The following is a 21,358-nucleotide window of genomic DNA, read 5'->3' as shown; positions in this document are numbered from 1 at the left end:
TTATGAAGTGCACCAACCCAAAATGCGATTTTGGCAGTTTTTGGCCGACTGGGTCACCGCTTGTGGCCATTCGCTTCCAAACACACACATACTTCTCACGGTGGTTCTTCCATTTTTTTATACAATCGCTGGCTGACTTTCAGCCCCGTATTTTTTAGCAATCTCCTCCCACGAATTGCTTGCCATTTGGTAATCTTTATAATGTCTTGACGAGACATTGTAGAAGTTGTCGTACTTGCTCTTCGTTGATACTCTCATCGGCATGGTGTAGGAAAACAAAGTTTGAAAATGGCGGTGATTTTGCGCTGAACCGGAAACAGTCTGAGCGGACCAATCACAGTCCATTTGCGCCACGTCACCATGCTCTGACGTCGCACAAGTCAAGATTTTCTTGAAGTGCACGACAGGCTACGGCGGAGGGTCGTAAATCGGGTCTGCCTTGACGGCGCAGGTCTGCCGCAGAAGCATAACTCGGCTTTTAGAAAAATTGTTGACTCAATGAAAGTCGGAAAATTTGTTGATTCGGTGACCGTTAGGTTTCGACTCGTTGACTCTTCGAAACATTTCCGACCATGTGACACAAAGAACAATTTCTGACTCGATGACCCTTAGAAAAGGTTTTGACTTGGTGACACACATTTGACCTGGTGACATTTCATGTAAAAGCTTTGTCCATTATTGGTTGATAGCCACCGCACTCGCAATGACCCACTTAGGAAGTTTTGAACTGTTGCCATTCAGCCATATTATTGATCATACACGAACAGTGCTCTAGTGGTGTTTAAGTGTGGAAGTGGTGTGGGGATGATGATCTACGAATCTTTCCCAAATATTTGGGGTATTTTTTAAATGTATTTTATAAATCAAAACACACACTAATAATAATCCTCACCTGAATTCAACTCTGTACATCTGTATATTTTATTTAAACTCATGGTAAACAGTATATTTTCCACATTAGGAAAGGGTGTTTTGCCCACCCCCCCAAAAAAAAATCAACAATCAAAATACTAACTGAACAAATTCATAAGACTTTCAAACTGTTGCATTCTTTATGAAGTACTGTACTGTGATTTATTGTATCAACAGGTATGCACTAAATCCACTGGATTAGATTTAAAGCCACGTATCATTGTCAATTCTCGCAAATCCATTTTTGTTGAAGAGAACAGGTGTCGTCGTTCCAGATCCCCAACATGAAAACCTTTTTGCTTTGGATTTCGCCACAGTCCTGGTTACGGAAGTTATTAGGCTGCCCATTCTGCCAAAAGCTGTTAGAAAAACCAACCCACAAATTGTGACATAAAAAAACATTCATCAAACGTTTTGGTCTTGAAAAATTACAACCTTACCTTTTGATGAGAGGGGTACCATCCACCCACATCCAAGTTCCCTCCTTGACATGGTCACTTAGGCCAATCCACGCATGCTTGCCCGGGCCCAATAAACCATTAAGGAAGACCTTTTATGAAGAGCAGAATCCAACATTTGTTTGCTGTTCTTTGAAAAAAGTAGACATTGCACAAATATGTCGATACGCTTCCGCTTGGAATGGAAAAAAATACAATGCTCCCTAAAATACCATAGAGTGAAATTTACCATTAGTCTTATTGGCATGAAGTAGCACATTTATTCATTCATACAAATCAGAATTCCTTGATACTCTAGAGTTGTGTTGCACCGATACCATTTTATGGCTGTCGATACTGATTCCGGCTGTGTGGTATAGACTGATACTGTACTGATATCATGATTTAAAAAAAAAAAAAAAATGTGTGTGTATATACAGTATGTATGTATATAATATATACAGTACAGTGGCGCAAATAAGTATTTAGTCAACCACCAATTGTGCAAGTTCTCCTACTTGAAAATATTAGAGAGGCCTGTAATTGTCAACATGAGTAAACCTCAACCATGGGAGACAGAATGTGGAGAAAAAAAGAGACAGTCGCATTGTTTGATTTTTAAAGAATTTATTTCTAAATTAGACTGGAAAATAAGTATTTGGTCTCCTACAAACAAGCAAGATTTCTGGCTGTCAAAGAGGTCTAACAAGGCTCCACTCGTTACCTGTATTAATGGCACCTGTTTTAACTCATTATCGGTATAAAAGACACCTGTCCACACACTCAGTCAGTGACACTCCAAACTCCACTATGGCCAAGACCAAAGAGCTGTCGAAGGACACCAGAGACAAAATTGTAGACCTGCACCAGGCTGGGAAGACTGAATCTGCAATAGGTAAAACGCTTGGTGTAAAGAAATCAACTGTGGGAGCAATTATTAGAAAATGGAAGACCTACAAGACCACTGATAATCTCTCTCGATCTGGGGCTCCATGCAAGATCTCAGCCCGTAGCGTTAAAATGATAACAAGAATGGTGAGCAAAAATCCCAGAACCACACGGGGGGACCTAGTGAATGACCTACAGAGTTGGGACCACAGTAACAAAGGCTACTATTAGTAACATAATGCGCCGCCAGGGACTCAAATCCTGCACTGTCAGACGTGTCCCCCTGCTGAAGCCAGTACACGTCAAGGACCGTCTGCGGTTCGCTAGAGAGCATTTGGATGAGCCAGAAGAGGACTGGGAGAATTAGTTATGGTCAGATAAAACCAAAAGAGAACTTTGTGGTAGAAACACAGGTTCTCGTGTTTGGAGGAGAAAGAATACTGAATTGCATCCGAAGAACACCATACCCACTGTGAAGCATGAAGGTGGAAACATCATGCTTTGAGGCTGTTATTCTGCAAAGGGACCACAACGACTGATCTGTGTAAAGGAAAGATTGAATAGGGCCATGTATCGAGAGATTTTGAGTGAAAATCTTCTTCCATCAGCAAGGGCATTGAAGATGAGACGTGGCTGGGTCTTTTAGCATGACAATGATCCAAAACACACAGCCAGGGCAACAAAGGAGTGGCTTTGTAAGAAGCATTTCAAGGTCCTGGAGTGGCCTAGCTAGTCTCCAGATCTCAACCCCATAGAATATCTGTGGAGGGAGTTGAAAGTCCGTGTTGCCCAACCACAGCCCCAAAACATCACTGCTCTAGAGGAGATCTGCATGGAGGAATGGGCCAAAATACCAGCAACAGTGTGTGAAAAGCTTGTGAAGAGTTACAGAAAACGTTTGGCCTTATTGCCAACAAATGGTACATAACAAATTATTGAGATGAACTTTTGGTATTGAACAAATACTTATTTTCCACCATGATTTGCAAATAAATTATTTAAAAATCAAACAGATTTTCAGTTTTTTTTTTTCCACATTCTGTCTCTCATGGTTGAGGTTTACCATGTTGACAATTACAGGCCTCTCTAATATTTTCAAGTGGGAGAAATTGCACAATTTGTGGTTGACTAAATACTTATTTGCCCCACTGTATATGTAATTTTTGCACTATAAGGCGCACCTGACCATAAGCCGCCACCCACCAAATCTGACAGGAAAAAGGCATTTGTTCGTCGATAAGCCGCACTGGACTATAAGCTGCAGTTGTCCTCACTGTATTATGGGATATTTACACCAAAAAATATCAACCGGTAACACTTTATTTGACAGCGCCATCATTAGACCAAATAAACCAACATGAAGCTTTTAACCAATGGGATGCAAAGCTTCATTGCTTCAAGAAGCTTTATTTAGCCATCACTGTTCTTGCGGGGGAGATAGTCGACCCCAGCTGCCACCTGCTGTCGTCCAACATGCCTCTTAGCGTGCGTTGCACTGCTACGGATGGAAATAGCTAATCGAAATTCATGTTCTGTGCTAATTATTCCTTCAGTTACTGTTCTAGTTGTTTCATTAATTGCTATTTATGGGATTTGGTAACACTTTATTTGACAGTGGCGCCATAATGCTGTCATAAGACCATCATAATTATGACATGACACTGCCATGAGCATTAATGAATGCTTATGACAGATATCACATGGTGTGATCCGGAAAATGATCTCTTTTGAATGGATGTAAAAGACCCGAGCTGGACATAAATGGAGTTAGTGACATAATTTGCCGGATGACACTTAATGACATCTGTCATAAGCATTCATTAATTCCAATGATAATGTCATATCAGAATTATAATGGTCTTATGGCAGTCTTATGACACCGCTGTCAAATAATGTGTTACCTATTAACCCAAACAAATCAACAAATAAGCTGCACTGGACTATAAGCCACAGGATTCAAAATGAGGGAAAAAAGTAGCGGTTTATAGTCCGAAAAAATTACGGTATGTACTGTGTGTATCTATATATATATATATCTATATACATATATATATATATATAAATATGAAAAAGCAGTTTCTGCTCTTGCACCCATCTTTAAAATAAACTGCTGTATTTTAAGCCAATAGAACTGTTTTGTTTGATAAAACAATGTCTATATGCTGCCATAGTAGATTCATGGCACATTAAGTCCCCGAACTATTTTTGATTTGTCAGTTTTACCTTCGAAACCCCCGTTTACAGACATCACGCAACCGCTTTTGTTTCAACCTAGCCATAAAAAGAAGGTAAGTAATCGTATTTATTATTCGAAATGTCTGTCATTTTTAGGTTAGAATCATTAATTGATGTCTAATATTTAGTTTAAAAAAAAAAAAAAAACTTAAAAAAATTATTCACTCGCATATTTTACACTTTTAAACAAATTAGGTCACAATGAAAAACGTATCCGTAACTTTTTTACAGACGCTATCTACCTCTTAACTATCGCTTATTTGTATTTTTTTCGTTACTGTCGCATTTCCCCCCATATTTTAGATGATAAATAATCGATTCAAACAAAGAAAAATTGAACAAAAACGTTTAAAAGGGTAAATGTATGAAAATGAAAATCTCAAAGTCTCCTTCAAGTCTGCAATTTCTGCATCGCGACCCTTGTAATATTACCATGTTTCACCCATAAAATTTCCCCCAAAAATCCAGCTGTGGCCATTCACAGCTGTGTCTTGACACTCGGTGATACATCGGGGTGGCGTGGCTCAGTGGTAGAGTAGTTGTCCCCCCCGACCCACAGCTTGTGGGTTCGATTCTCTGCCCTGATGAACTCGCCTAAGTATCCTACCTACTGGCGCTACGTCACCAGTAGGTAGATGGCAATGTAGTATCAAGCGCTTTGAGCACCTTGAAAGGTGGAAAAGCGCTATACAAGTATAACACCATTTACGTGCTACATGGAGTTTTTGGATCGAAAAGAGGTAAGTACGCGATTATATCTCGTTAAAATCATGGCGTCTTTAATTATGCTCTCACGTGCTCTCACCTCCAGTTAGGGTTTTGCTGTTTAAAAACTTTTTTTTTTTTAAATGCCTCAGTGTTCAAAAATGTTCTTCCCCCAGAAAATTGAGGTTTTAAGCTTTTCAATGATGCATCACACATGCACATAGGACAATTTTGAAATTTGGCCATTTGGCGGAAAACACTCAGGTGACTTGAAGTTCTGCTCCGAGACCCTCAATTTGGCCAAATTTAAAAATGGTCCTATATGCATGTGTGATGCTGCATCATTGGAAGGCTTAAAACCTCAATTTTCTGGGGGAAGAACAAATTTTAACAGGAGGGCATTTACATTTTCTTTTTTTTAACAGCAAAACTCTAATTGGAGGTGACAGCATGAGAGAGCAGAATTAAAGACGCCACAATTTTAACGAGATATTATCACATACTTAACTCTTTTTGATCCAAAAACTCCAAGTAGCATGTATCACTGAGTGTCAAGACACAGCTGTGAATAGCCACGGCCGGATTTTGGGGGGATTTCGTTGGTGAAACATGATAATATAACAAGGGCCCCGATGCAAAAATCGCAGACATCAATCCTTTTAAAAGTTTTTTTTTCAATTTTTCTTTGTTTGGATCGATTATTTATCATCTAAAATACTGGGGAAAAAGCGCAAGTAACGAAAAAAATACAATTTAGCGATCGTTATGAGGTAGATATCCATGACTTTTTCACAGACGCTAATTTTTTCAATGTTACGTAATTTGTTTGAAAGTTTAAAATATGCAACTGAATAATTTTAAGGCGTTTTTTTTTTTTTAGCTAAATATTAGACATCAATTAATGATTCTAAGCTAAAAATGACAGCTATTTTGAATAATAAATACCAGAGATGTCCCAATCGATCGGGTCCGATCACGTCATTTTCAAAGTATCGGAATCGGCATAAAAATATTGGACATGCGTTTTTTAATACATATATATTTATAGTTTTTAATTAAATCGTTTTCTAATTGTATTTAACGTTACAGACATAATGTTACACTCATCCAGAGTCTTTAGTTTAGGCTTAAGGTAGGGTTATCAAATTTATCCCGTTAACGGCAGTAATGAATTTTTAAAAAAATGTATCACGTTAAAATATTTAACGCAATTAATGCATGCACTGCACGACCCACTCACGCATTGTCGCGCTCAATCTGTAATGGCGCCGTTTTACCTACATAGAGCTTAAAGGCAGCGTAAAATGCGTAGAATAAGAGTGAATTTTGCCAGCCTTTGGAGCCTTTTTTAATAGGCTAAAGCCTTACATTCCCTCTCCCTACGGTTAGAAATATCATGGGAAGCAATGTGGGGAAGCAAGGTAGCAATTGATCTTTTTCTTAACCCATTATGTTACTTCCCAACGCAGAGAAGATATATCAATTGGTAGCACTACGCACAGTCCTGGTTCCACTTCCCATCATGCATTTGGGATGAATGGCTGCAGTATCATTTACTGAAAGCTCAACAAATACACTAGATGGCAATATTTAGTCACAATATACAAAGTCACAAGTCTTTCTATCCGTGGATCCCTCTCACAGAAAGAATGTTAATAATGTAAATGCCATCTTGAGGATTTATTGTCATGATAAACAAATACAGTACTTATGTACTGTATGTTGAATGTATATATTCGTCCGAGTTTTATTATTTTTTTTCTTAATGCATTGCCAAAATGTATATGATCGGGAAAAATTATCGGGAATGATTGGAATTGAATCGGGAGCAAAAAAAAAGCAATCGGATCGGGAAATATCGGAATCGGCAGATACTCAAACTAAAACGATCGGGATCGGATCGGGAGCAAAAAAACATGATCGGAATAACCCTAATGAATACGATTACTTCTTTTTATGGCTAGGTTGAAAAAAAAAAGCAGTTGCGCAACGTCTGTAAACGGGGGTTTCCAGGGTAAAACTGACAGATTAAAAATAGTTCGGGACTTAATGCGCAATGAATCTGCTATGGCAGCATATAGACATATTGTTCTATTAAACACATCAGTTCTTTGGCTTAAAATACAGCATATATACTGTATACAGTGGGGAGAACAAATATTTGATACACTGTCAATGGGAAAACCCATTGGCAGTGTATCAAATACTTGTTCTCCCCACTGTATATACTGTATACATATATATAATATATATATATATATATATATATATATATATATGGCGGAATACACAGACAAGGCTGAAAAAGCTTGCTCTTGCACCCCTCTTTAAAATAAACTGCTGTATTTTAAGCCAAAATGTCTGTATTTTTTTTAATACTAAATTACTGCATATACGCACTTGAATGTAAAGTCACATGGCCTCGTCAGACATACCGGTAACTCATTTTCTGCCATTGATGGCTCTAGACATTCAATCCATTTGAAATGGGAGGGTTTGCAGAGAATGAGCAAACATTCATTCACTGCCACCCTCCCACTTTAAATGGATTAGACATCTACAAGTGATAAACTCATTTACATTCTCAGCAACATCTCATTTGTGAGATCCCATATCGGTCCCACCTGTTCCTCCCTGCTGTTTATGATAACCAGGTCAGCTCCCTTGCTTATGCAGTCTTGTCTGCTTTCTGCCCAATTCCGACTCGAGCTTGACACATAGTAACAGTTGGTGTTGAACTTCCGCCACCCGGCCGCACAGCGCATACCTATAGAATGTCATCAAAATGAGGAGATTAATGAGGCAACTAGACTTTTGTCTGTCGTGGTCTTACTTTTTAGCTTGGCGGTCATCTTGTCCACGTTGTGCTGCAGCTCAAGTCTTTGTATTTCGAGGCTGCTCTGATTTCTTTGTAGCTCCTCATAATCGACCCTCAGTGTGTCGCAGTCGTTGTGCATATTTTGCATTTGAAGAAGCAGGTTCTGAATTTGACAAATATCTATGCTTGCTGTCAAGGCCGTATTATTTCTTTCAAGTCTGTCTCTTTCAACCTCAAGCAAAGTGTAATTGTTTTGTAAATGGTCTCTCTCTTTTTTTATATTGTTATTGAGGGATTTAAGCATTTCTTTCTCAGCAGTCAATGTGGTCTTATTGGTAATAAGTAGCTGTTTCTCTTGAACGAGGGATGCATATCGGTTCTGCAACTGGTCTTTCTCACTTCTCAGTGAAGAATAACTCTGTTGTAACTGATCTTTCTCCTTTCTTAGAATGTCAAAGCGGAACCTGCACTGATCTCTTTCAGTTTGCAAACTGGCTTTACCTGTTAAAAGAAGCTTTTTGTCTCTATCAAGGGAATTGTAACGGGCTTGTAACTGGCCCATCTTGCTTGCCAGTGAAGAGAAATTGTGTTGTAGCTGTTTATTTTCATTTTCCAGATTGTTGAGGCTGGACCTGAGCTGATCTCTTTCGTTTGACAAAGTCTTTTTATTTTCAAGAAGAAGCTGTTTCTCTCTACTGAGGGAATCGTATCTCGTCTGTAACAGCTCTTTGTCTTTCACGAGGGACTTGTGGTTGGCCTGTAAATGGTCTTTCTGCGTTCTTATTAAAGCATTATCATGTTCTAACTGGTCTTTCTCGTTTTTCAAACTGTTGAAGCTGGACTTGCACTGATCTCTTTCAGCAGACAAGACTGTTTTACTCATTTGAAGATGTTCTTTCGCTTTAAAGAGCGACTCATATCTGACCTGTAGCTGGTCTTTGTCCTTCCCCATTGAAGAGAAATTGCGTTGCAACTGGTTTTTCTCATTTTTCAGATTTTCAAAACTGACCTTGCATTGATCTTTTTCTGTAGCCACAATGGTTTTACTTGTTAGCAGAAGCCTTTTCTCTTCAATGAGGGAATTGTATCTGCTCTCTAAATTGTCCTTCTCTTTAACAAGGGACTCGTAACGGGCCTGTAACTGGTTTTCCTCGTTTCTCAGTGAAGTGTAATTGTGTTGCAACTGTTCTTTCTCATTTTTTTGGCTGTGGACGCGTGATTTCAACTCGGCAATCTCGGTGCTTTGACTAGTTTGAAGGCGTTCTTGCTCTTTAACGAGTGAATCATAGCTGGTCTGTAATTGTTTTTTGTCTTTTACAAGGGACTCAAAATTGGCCTGTAACAAGTCTTTCTCGCTTTTCAGTGAAGAGTAATAATGCTCTAACTGGTCCTTCTCTTTTTCCAGATTGTTTAAGCGGGACTTGAACTCATCTCTCTCAGAAGCCACCATAGTTTTATTGGTTTGAAGGTGCTCTTGCTCTTTAACAAGGGAATTGTAGCTGGTCTGTAACTGGTCTTTTTCTTTAACAAGGGACTCATAAGTAACTCTCAACTGCTCTTTCTCTTTGCCCAGTGCACTGTTCTCTCTATTTAGGAGGCTGTAATTGCACTGCAAGTGATCATGCTGTTGCTTCACATTCTGGAGGTTGGCTCTCAACTCATCTCGTTCGGTGGTCAAAGCCATTTCGATGCCAAGCAGTCGATCTCTGTCCATCACCATGGAATTGTAGCTGAAATTCAACAGGCTTTTGTCTCTCGTCAGGTTATACAAAGCAACCTCAAGTTGGTTTCTCTCCACTTTTTCGATGTCGGTGTGGAGATACTGTTCCATCTCTTGATTTAGTTTGTCAGAATTAGCCTTGTCCGCCATTGAAAAAACAGGCAGAAGTTCATCTGTTAATATGGATTTAAGGTGAAAAAATCAGTAACAAAAAGAAATTCAACTGCATGTCAAATAGTCATGCTGAACAAGTTTTGAATGTGACATACAGTAGATAAACTGTCCAATGTTACCAGCCAGTAATACTGCACACAGCAAACCAAGACACACAGTGACACATCTGGATGACTTTTTCTTTTGTTGAAAACTCACTAAATAAATGGGAAGAAAAATATTGTCAGTTTCTAAATAAAAGAAGCCTAAAATGATTCATTCCTAATTTGATTGTACTTTTTCTCTCATGATATTAGCTTTTACTGAAAATGAATGGATTTTTAATCCAGAGTATAACTAATGCTCTCCTCACTCTTGTCCTCCCCCTGCATGTATCACTGTCTTTTTTTTTTAATGTTCATTGGGTGGACTGAAACTGAAAAATGAATGCATGCTTCTAACCTACTTGGCCCGTAAATTATATGATAATTCTCATTCTGATGTTAAATATAAAGAACAGTGGGGTTTAATGGCACAAAAAGTCAATTATTTGGGGGAAGTACACTGCTGGCCAAAAGTATTGGCGCCCCTTCAATTCTGTCAGATAATGCTCAATTTCTCCCAGAAAATGATTACAATTACAAATGCTTTGGTAGCAATATCTTCATTTTTTTGTTTGTGATGAAAAAAACACAAAAGGGGAAAAAAAAAAAAAAAATTAAATCATTATATTTTTACATAAAACTCCAAAAATGGGCCGGACAAAAGTATTGGCACCCTCAGCCTAATACTTAATAGCACAACCTTTAGACAAAATAACTGCGAACAACCGCTTACGGTATCCATCAATGAGATTCTTACAATGCTCTGCTGGAATTTTAGAGCATTCTTATTTGGCCAACTGCCTCAGGTCTCTAAGATTTGAAAGGTGACGTCTCCAAAATGCCATTTTCAAACATAGGTGTTCTGTGGGATTATGGTCTGGACTAATTGCTGGCCACTTTAGATGTCTCCAGTGGTTTCTCTCAAACCATTTTCTAGTGCTTTTTGAAGTGTGTTTTGGATCAGTTTTGGAAGACCCATGACCTCTGAGAGGAACCCAGCTTTCTCACACTGGGCCCTACGTTATGCTGCAAAATTTGTTGGTAGTCTTCAGACTTCATAATGCCATGCACACTGTCAAGCAGTCCAGTGCCAGAGGCATCAAAGCAACCCCAAAACATCAGGGAACCTCCGCCATGTTTGACTGTAAGGACCATGTTCTTTTCTTTGAAGGCCTTGTTTTTTCCCCCCTGTAAACTCTATGTTAATGCCTTTTCCCAAAAAGCTCTACTTTTGTCTCATCTGACCAGAGAACATTCTTCAAAAACGTTTTTGGTTTCCACAGGTAAGTTTTGGCAAACTCCAGCATGGCTTTATGTCTCTGGGTCTGAAGTGGGGTCTTTCTGGGTATCCAACCATAATCCCTTTTCATTCAGACACCGACGGATAGTACGGGTTGACACTGTAGTACCCTCGGACTGCAGGACAGCTTGAACTTGTTTGGATGTTAGTCAAGGTTCTTTATCCACCATCCATACAATCTTTCGTTGAAATCTCTCGTCAACTTTTGTTTTCCGTCCACATCTAGAGAGGTTAGCCACAGTGCCATGGGTTTTACACTTATTGACGTCACTGCGCACGGTAGACACAGGAACATTCAGGTCTTTGGAGAAAGACTTGTAGCCTTGAGATTGTCCAAGTCCTCAGACAGTTCTTTGGTCTTCTTTCTTGTGGTACACACAAGGACACAGGACAGAGATTGAGTCAACTTGAATCCATTTTAACTGGCTGCAAGTGTGATTTAGTTATTGCCACCACCTGTTATGTACCACAGGTAAGTAACAGGTGCTGTTAATTACACAAATTAGAGAAGCATTACATGATTTATTTTATTTTTTAAGGGTGCCAATATTTTTGTCCGGCCATTTTTGGAGTTTTTACAAAATGATAATGATTTCTTTAATTTTTTTCCATTCTCTTTCGCAATTTTTTTTTTTTTTTCATTGCAAGCAAAATAAATGAAGATATTACTGCCAAAGCATTTGTAATTGCAATCATTTTCTGGGAGAAATTGACCATTATCTGACAGAATTGCAGGGGTGCCAATGCTTTTGGCCAGCAGTGTACTGTATATGGCATAGCTACACGTCTAGCTCACAGCCAGACTACCCTTACTATGCATGAACTCTAGTATGTAAATGTAACAGGTCTCAGGTGTGGAAACCCGTAACGGTTTGTGTTATGTGTCTAAAATACAGCACACAGATAAATTGAGAAATGGAGGCGTGTTGCCGTTGCAGGAAACATTCATGAATTCCTCAGGCCCCAGTGCATTTTACACCAAAAGCAGCAGGCTAATACTGCCCCTTACTGTCATGACTGGACATTGCAGCCAGCATTCATGTCACAGCATTGTGACCCTTTTAACTCTGTACTAGTGTATATATACTGTACTGTATGTGAAGGGCGTAAGTTTGATCTCAACATTGGCAGGGACGATATAACGGCATAACCTGCATGTACACATTTTGCTGGGGGCGGGACATTAATAAGACCAAACAGATTGGGTAACCAGCGGTCAGGGCTACATTTCTCACCAATAACAACCTAATTAATTGATAGGCTAAATGATCAATGCAATATAAATCTGCATTGACTTATACTAACTTTCACAACGCAAATATATAACGTCTTAATCTTTTCTTAAATCTTGTCGAATAATTTTTTTCATCTTGTTTTGAGTTATGAAGGTTAGTTAACAGATTAATGCGTCAGATTCTTCTACTTTTACCAAATATGACCATTTTTTTTTCTTATTAAGCGCATACATCTAAAGGTCTGTCATTTTTCACCTAAATCAAGAAGAAATGCTTTCAAATAATGTTTTGAAGGATATCTATTCTTGAATTCAGAACATTTCTGACAAGCAAGTTTTTTTTTTAGATTAAATTAATTAAACTTTTTGCTTAAGATATGTCAAGATTATTTACAGATAGCTATTTTTCTTAATTCAAGAAATCTGCATAAAGTTTACTTGAAGCACTGGCAGATTATTTCACTTATTTCCTGTAGATTTACACTGAAAACAAGGAAATTTAAGTTTTTTTTTTTTTTTTTTCTCCCTCCCTCCCAGTTTTAAGGAGGTGGGATTTTGCAGTGCATATGTATTGGTTCAGGTGATACACCATTTAATTCAAACCTTTGTTTTCAAAAACTACTAAGGAAACGTTTTCAAAGCTTCCAGCATAAATGTCTGGATTTTATTAGCAAACTTGGATTGCAATATTTGAACACAAATTATATAAACATACATAAGAAATACAAACTTATTAATCATCTCTTAAGTATCCAGGAATGCAAAAAAAAAAAAAAAAAAAAAAAAAAGCTTATTACCACTCAAAACTGTCTTAAATAAAATAAATATATTTTTTAAAATTCTTAGTCATGATAATAACATGATAGTCATCAATAACAAAACTAAATAAAAAGGAGCCTTCCTTCAGGATTAACACATGAAAGCTCCTTTGGGCTGCTTTAATAAAATAAAAATGAATACTGGGAGCAAGGGGGTAAACCTTGGTTCACTACCTTGTTACAGCTGAGCAGAGTTCACTATACTTCTCACAGTTTAATTAACGTTAACATAGTAGAAAACACATACAGGAGGACACTTCTCCCTAACCAGCTTCCTACTCAGGTTAGCAAGTAAACTCAGTTTATTGTAATGGTAATGCTAACTCTGATGCAGGCCGGACTTTCAGTGCCAAAATTAGTGGTGTGTTTCCCACCTTCACAACAATTACTTTTTATAACACTTAGAGTGGCTGCTGGCTGAAAAAAAACAAAAACAAAAACTAATATCCCTCCTCTTTGAAGTGGGCGGAGGAGGGCATGTCAACATGTAACGTAATTCTGTACTGTGATACTGTTAAACATGGACTAACACATTCAGCAAGTGAAAAGGGGTAAATGTACATTAAGTCTGAACATAATGAAAATAATTCACTTAATAATGATAAGGCCAATTCTATCCTTACAACATATGGGAAGACAATCTAAATGACCTATACAACTGAAAGCATTATATGATACAAATAAGGGTGCTTAAAAGTTGGTGGGGATAATTTGAGCATCGTGAAAAGTTGGTAGTGTTTAGTCCCTACCGTCACTATGCAAACCTACGCCTTTGATATACAGTGAGGCGAATAAGTATTTAGTCAACCACTAATTGTGCAAGTTCTCCCACTTGAAAATATTAGAGAGGCCTGTAATTGTCAACATGGGTAAACCTCAACCATGAGAGACAGAATGTGGAAAAAAAAAAAAACAGAAAATCACATTGTTTGATTTTTAAAGAATTTATTTGCAAATCATGGTGGAAAATAAGTATTTGGTCAATACCAAAAGTCCGCAATACTTTGTTATGTACCCTTGGTTGGCAATAACAGGCCAAACGTTTTCTGTAACTCTTCACAAGCTTTTCACACACTGTTACTGGTATTTTGGCCCATTCCACCATGTTGATCTCCTCTAGAGCAGTGATGTTTTGGGGCTGTCACTGGGCAACACAGACTTTCAACTCCCTCCACAGATTTTCCAAATGGTTGAGATCTGGAGACTGGCTAGGCCACTCCAGGACCTTCAAATGCTTCTTACGAAGCCACTCCTTTGTTGCCCTGGCTGTGTGTTTGCGATCATTGTCATGCTGAAAGACCCAGCCACGTCTCATCTTCAATGCCACTGCTGATGGAAGGAGATTTTCACTCAAAATCTCTCAATACATGGCCCCGTTCATTCTTTCCTTTACATAGATCAGTCGTCCTGGTCTCTTTACAGAGAAACAGCCCCAAAGCATGATGTTTCCACCTTCATGCTTCACAGTGGGTATGGTGCAATTCAGTATTCTTATTCCTCCAAACATGAGAACCTGTGTTTCTACCAAAAAGTTCTATTTTGGTTCCATCTGACCATTACACATTCTCTCAGTCCTCTTCTGGATCATCCAAATGCTCTCTAGCGAACCGCAGACGGGTCTGGACGAGTACTTCCTTCAGCAGGGGGACACGTCTAGCAGTGCAGGATTTTAGTCCCTGCCGGCGCATTGTGTTACTGATAGTAGTCTTTGTTACTGTGGTCCCAGCTCTCTGTACGTCATTCACTAGGTCATCCTCTTGTGGTTCTGGGATTTTTGCTCACCGCTCTTGTTATCATTTTGACGGAAAGAATGAATGGGGCCATGTATTGAGAGATTTTGAGTGAAAATCTCCTTCCATCAGCAAGGGTATTGAAGATGAGACATGGCTGGGTCTTTCAGCATGACAATGATCCCAAACACACAGCCAGGGCAACAAAGGAGTGGCTTCGTATGAAGCATTTCAAGGTCCTGGAGTGGCTTAGCCAGTCTCCAGATCTCAACCCCATAGAAAATCTGTGGAGGGAGTTGAAAGTCTGTGTTGCCCAACGACAGCCCCAAAACATCACTGCTCTAGAGGAGATCTGCATTGAGGAATGGGCCAAAATACCAGCAACAGTGTGTGAAAAGCTTCTGAAGAGTTACAGAAAATGTTTGGCCTCCGTTATTGCCAACAAAGGGTACAAAACAAAGTACTGAGACAAACTTTTGGTATTGACCAAATACTTATTTTCCACCATTATTTGCAAATACTTTAAAAATCAAACAATGTGATTTTCTGTTTTTTTTCCCACATTCTGTCTCTCATGGTTGAGGTTTACTCATGTTGACAATTACAGGCCTCTCTAATATTTTCAAGTGGGAGAACTGGCACAATTAGTGGTTGACTAAATACTTATTTTGCCCACTGTATGTAAATAAATAAATGAAAAATATAAAAAAAAACACTGGAATTAACACATTTCCAAATTTTCTTTTGTGGGTGTCACATAAACACTTGTAGTTTACCCAATCAAAGTTTAACGTCTTTGTTCCCCTACTGTATCAAATGTGAGGTGAAACATGACCTTAAAACAAATGTGCATGTTGAAACATTTGTTTTTTGGCATACCATTACATTACTTATTGAAAAAAATATATGATCAAAAATTAATATACACATTTGACCTGCATTCAAAATAATTGAATGGTTACATCAATTTTATAATTTAGCATTGTTGATGTCACTTGACTGCCAGTTTATATACTTGATATTATTGCTGCTGCTGTTGTTATTAGTATACATTACCTTCAGTAACCAACCCATTCATTGTGATATTCTTCTTTAAGTTGCCACAGTCATCAAGTTCCATGGAATCCATGTTTATTTCCCCCCTAGTTTAGAACATCAACATTTGTTGATCAATGCTAATGGAAGTCACTTTTCACAAATAAACACTTTATGACATTGAAGAAACAGTTCCTAAACAAATAAATTATTTCCATTAAATACTGTTCAAGAAACTGAAATTGTTTTATCAAACTAAAAATCCAAATAAGAATGTTGTTTTTCACTATAAAATACGTGAAATGAATCACCTCCGAAGTTACATATAAGATACTCCTTATTGTACTGTCAGTCTACCACGACAAAGCCATGAAACAAGTCCTTACCTTGGATCTGTTGGGAAAAAATGTAAATGGTTTGAGAGGTTCTGCTTTCATATTGAATCAGTCATTTATATTTTCCCTTAATATCAGAACCAGAAAGGCATCTGGACTCTGATTGGTTGTAAATGAACACCCTGTATGACAGATCATTTTATTCTGTGCTACTGGAGTTTGTTGACTTATGGTCATCATTTTTGGGGAAGCAGTTGACTTTCTTTTCCCTTTTATTGACTAAAAGGGTACTATGGATAGAAAGACATGTAGTTCTTAATAGATAAATGTTAGTACGAGATATAATATTTTTAATATTAAAACCCCTCTTAATGTTTTCATTTTAATAGAATTTGTAAAATTATTTTAACTAGCAGGCCGCCATTGTTGTTGACGTCGCAGGGTGGTCACGTCACATGGCCACGCTGCCGGACTTCCACACTATCACTGTTTAACTACATGAACATGTCATTGCTTCTGCCCTTCCAATTTGAACCCGAGTGGAACATTGATGAGAAGGAAAGCAAAAGCAAAATGAACAGGAAAAAAGGGATGAGACTAGTAGCGTTCATGTGTCAAGTTCGCTCGAGACAGCAGGAGAGTGTTTGATGTCAAAAACTGTTTGCAGATCTTCACGGTAAACTATTGTGTGATCCAACTTATTGTAATATTATTATGGAGATAGTATCCAGAGCTGTCGTGTGCTTTGCATATGATTAGGTTATACAGTGAAACACAGCAGTTTGATTATTTTTGCTGATAGCCCAGGGCCGTGCATTCAATTCAATTCAATTCAATTTATTTTGTATAGCTCTATATCACAACAAGGTTGTCCTAGAGGGCTTTGCAGAGTCAATATGATACACAGTCAGATACAGTAGATGAGTTAGATGAAGTTCATGTCCTGGGCATCCCACATCCTTAGACCCACCATGGCGGCAAGGAAAAACTCCAAAAACCCTATGGGGGGAAAAAAAAACCTTGGGGAGAACCACAGTCAGGAGAGATCCACTCCCAGGACGGACAGGCTAAAGATGCACCAGGACTGATGATGGGTATTAGCAGAATGAGGTCCAGTTTGTAGAGATGCAATGGGGTGAAGGAACAAAAGGGGGTCCATCTAGCCAGTTGAGACGGGGGGTGGCACGAGGATGTCCATCCAGCCAGGGGTCAGGATAGTCAGGCGGCTACGGGTGAAAAATAGCCCCTCCCCCAGAGGGGAGGGAGGAAAGGACACCGGGTAACTAGTGATGAAGAGACTAGTCAACTAGATATTAGAAAAAGAAAAGAGAAATGAAGTAAAGACAAGTATAAGTAGAGTGAGAAACAGGGGATATGACTCAGTGGCTGTACTTCCCCCAGCATTACAGCTTCTAGTGCAGCTTAGAATGAACTGTGAATCCAGTCTGTTTTCAACTAGCCTGACCACAAGCTTTGTCAAATAGGAACGTTTTTAGTCTAATCTTAAATATACAGACTGTGTCGGCCTCTTTAATATTAGCTGGAAGCTGATTCCATAAGACAGGAGCTTGGTAGTTAAAGGCTCTAGCTCCTACTGTACTTTTAAGGAACCCGGGGAACCACCAGTAGACCTGCATTCTGAGAACGAAGTGTTCTGTTGGGGCGGTATGGAACCAGAGCATCGGTGAGATAAGATGGCCCCAAACCATTAATGGTCTTAAATGTAAGAAGGAGGATTTTAAATTTAATTCTAACCTCGACTGGAAGCCAGTGAAGGGCTTGGAGCACATGGGTGATGTGCTCTATTCTATTAGTTCCTGTTAAAAGTCTTGCTGCTGCGTTCTGGGCTAGCCAAAGACCTTTTAGGGAACTTTTAGGACAAGTTGCATGTAAGGAGTTACAGTAATCCAATCTAGATATAACGAACGAGTGAATTAATTTTTCTGCATCTTTTTCAGACAGAGTATTTCCAATTTTTGGCTATGTTGCACAGGTGAAAAAGGCTGTTCTGCGGGTTTGTTTAATATGAGCTTTAAATGATAGGTCTGGGTCAAATAGAATTCCTAGGTTTTTAACTGTAGTGCTGGAGGATACACTCACATTGTCCAGAGTGACTATCTGGGCAGTTAAAGAGTCTCTCACACTTTTAGGGCCTATTATAAGGACTTCTGTTTTTTCAGGGTTAAGTAAAAGATCATTAGTGCTCATCCAGGTATTTATATCTCGGCCGCAGGTACTTAGTTTATCCACTTGCCTGATCTGCTCAGGTTCAATTGATAAATACAGTTGTGTGTCGTCAGCGTAACAATGAAAATTAATGCTATGTTTTCTGATGACATTGCAGCATATACAGCGTAAACAAGATGGGCCCGAGGACCGACCCTTGCGGCACACCATAACTGACTCTGGAATACGGTGATAATTGCTGGTTTACATTGACAAACTAGTACCTATTAGATAAGTAGGATTTAAACCAGCAGAGGACTGCTCCTCTAATGCCTATGTCCCATTCTAGTCTCTGCAATAAGATATTATGGTCGATTGTGTCAAAGGCTGCACTCAGGTCCAACAGAACCAGGATCGAGACTAATCCATCGTCAGCAGATAGTAACAAGTCATTAGTTACTTTGACTAATGCAGTTTCAGTGCTATGATGAGCTTGAAAGCCAGACTGGAAATGTTTAAATAAACTATTGTCCTGTAGGTGCTGACAGAGTTGTTTAACTACCACTCTTTCAAGGACTTTGGAGAGGAAGGATAGATTAGAGATAGGTCTGTAATTGGCTATTTTATTTATTAGATATCAGGATGTAGAGTAGGTTTTTTCATGAGTGTTTTAATAACTTCATATTTCAAGGACTGAGGCACGTGGCCAGTAACTAATGATGTATTTATTATATTTAGGATAATATCAATAGTTAGAGGCAGGGTCTCTTTAAAAAGTTTGGTTGGGATTGGGTCTAGGAGGCACATTGATGATTTGGAGGACTTGGTGAGAGTAAGAAAAAGTCTTAAATTTTTGACACTTCAAAATATTTCTGACTCTATGACACATAGAAAAATTTCTGACTTGGTGACCCTTATAAAAGGTTTTGACTTGATGACACACGTTTGACCTTCGTCCAATTATTGGTTGAAGCCACCGCACCCCAACTGACCCACTTTGGAGGTTTTGAACTGTTACCATTCAGTCATATTATTGATCATGCACTAACACCGCCCTTGTGGTGTTTCAATGTGGAAGTGGTGTGGGGATGGTGTTCTATGAATACTTCCCAATTATTAAGGGATATTTTTTAAACGTGTTTTATAAATCAAAACACACACTAACAATAATCCATGCCTGAATTCAACACTGTATATCTGCCATGGACCGTTGTATATTTTTATTTAAACTCTTGGTAAACAGTATGGTTTCCACATAAGGCGAGGGTGTTTTGCCCAAACAAATCAATGAACAAATCAACAAACAAAATAGTAACCATGCAAATTCATGAAACTTTCAAAATGTTGCATTCTTTATTAAATACTTTGCGGTGAATTACTGAATAAGCAGGCATGCATTAAATCCACTGGATTAGGTTCAGAGCCATTTATCGTAATCAATTCTCGCAAATCCATCGTTGGCGACGAGAACAGCTGTCGTCATTCCAGATACCCAACTTGAAAACCTTTTTGCTTCGGATTTCGCCACAGTCCTGGTTACGGAGGTTATTAGGCTGCCCACTCTGCCAAAAGCTGCTAGAAAAGCAAACCCGCAAAATCTGACATAAACAAAACATTCATTGGAAGTTGTGGTTTTGAAAAATTACAAACTTACTCTGTAATTAGGGGGGTCCCATCCACCCACATCCAGGTTCCCTCCTTCATATGGTCGGTTAGGCCAATCCATGCCTGCTTGCTCGGGCCCAATAATCCATTAAGGAAGAACTGTTTACAGGGGAGACCAGAATCCCACATTAGTTTGTTTTTGAGGGAAGTAGACATGCACAAATATGTCGATACACTTCCCCCAGGAATCGCAAAAAAAGTACAGTACTCCCTGAAATTAGGCTTATTGACATTAAGCAGCACATTTTCACATCAAAATTTCCTTGATACTCTTGATTAGTGTTGCACCGATACCATTTTTTGTTACCGATTCAGACTGTGTGGTTTCGACCGATACAGATACAGTGTATCACAAAAGTGAGTACACCCCTTGCATTTCTGAAGATATTTAAGTATATCTTTTCATGGGACAACACTGACAAAATGACACTTAAAAACTCGCACTCAAGAAAGCCCGCCCATCTCATCAGACCATAGGACATGGTGCCAGTAATCCATGTGCTTTGTTGACATGTCGTCAACAAACTGTTTGCGGGCTTTCTTGTGTACAGTCTTCAGAAGAGGCTTCCCCCTGGGGTGACAGCCATGCACATCAATTTAATGTAGAGTGCGGCGTATGGTCTGACCACTAACAGGCTGACCCCCCCCCCCCCCCCCCCCCACCTCTTCAATCTCTGCAGCAATGCTGACAGCACTCCTGTAACGAGTCACATGACATTTTGGAGGGAAAATGACAAGCAGTACTCAATTTGGACATTTAGGGATGTACGTAGTTCCCATGCGGTGTAGTCACTTTTGTTGCCAGGGGTTTAGATATTAATGGCTTTATTTTGAGGGGAAAATAAATTAACTCTATTATGTAAGCTGCACACAGACTACTTTCCATTTTGTCAAAGTGTCATTTTGTCAGTGTTGACCCCTGAAAAGATATACAGTGGGGAGAACAAGTATTTGATACACTGCCAATGTTGTTCTCCCCACTGTACTTAAGTATCTGCAGAAATGCAAGGGGTGTACTCACTTTTGTGATACACTGTATCACGATTTAAAAATATATTTTTTATTTCTATAATAAATTACTGCATGCTCACTTAAATGTAAAG

General features: G+C 38.8%; 2 protein-coding genes across 2 annotated transcripts in view; both read right to left on the bottom strand.

Annotated features, from left to right (window-relative positions):
- Positions 1-946: 946 nt before the first annotated feature.
- On the bottom strand, positions 947-16,597 carry LOC130924249 (C-type lectin domain family 4 member F-like). Its single transcript, XM_057850683.1, has 7 exons — positions 16,476-16,597; positions 16,111-16,196; positions 9,985-10,086; positions 8,011-9,888; positions 7,802-7,944; positions 1,353-1,462; positions 947-1,271 (listed from the first exon to the last, which is right to left on the bottom strand). Exons 2-7 carry the CDS (start codon positions 16,181-16,183, stop codon positions 1,136-1,138), a joined length of 2,442 nt encoding a protein of 813 aa, XP_057706666.1. The 5' UTR covers positions 16,184-16,196; positions 16,476-16,597; the 3' UTR covers positions 947-1,135.
- A 3,404-nt stretch (positions 16,598-20,001) lies between these two features.
- The window catches only part of LOC130923739 (centromere-associated protein E-like), a 47,135-nt gene continuing 45,778 nt past the window's right edge, over positions 20,002-21,358 (bottom strand). The window contains exons 10-11 of the mRNA XM_057849665.1: positions 20,245-20,354; positions 20,002-20,165 (exon numbers count right to left, since the gene is read on the bottom strand). Of these exons, the coding sequence (XP_057705648.1) occupies positions 20,027-20,165; positions 20,245-20,354 (249 nt within the window). The 3' untranslated portion in view covers positions 20,002-20,026. The remainder of the gene's footprint in view (positions 20,166-20,244; positions 20,355-21,358) is intronic.

This window comes from Corythoichthys intestinalis, chromosome 11 (assembly GCF_030265065.1).
Source record: "Corythoichthys intestinalis isolate RoL2023-P3 chromosome 11, ASM3026506v1, whole genome shotgun sequence".
Classification (NCBI taxonomy): domain Eukaryota; kingdom Metazoa; phylum Chordata; class Actinopteri; order Syngnathiformes; family Syngnathidae; genus Corythoichthys; species Corythoichthys intestinalis.
This window is presented reverse-complemented; position numbering and strand designations above follow the sequence as displayed.

Bases quoted from the DNA above. Each gene is read 5' to 3' on its own strand.
- LOC130924249 (XM_057850683.1), bottom strand. From the start codon at position 16,183: ATGGATTCCATGGAACTTGATGACTGTGGCAACTTAAAGAAGAATATC. The intron at 10,087-16,110 runs GTAATGTATACT...CCATTTATTTAG, and splicing joins GAATGGGTTGGTTACTGAAG to TGAGTTTTCAACAAAAGAAA. The intron at 1,272-1,352 runs GTAAGGTTGTAA...TTTTTCTAACAG, and splicing joins GGTACCCCTCTCATCAAAAG to CTTTTGGCAGAATGGGCAGC.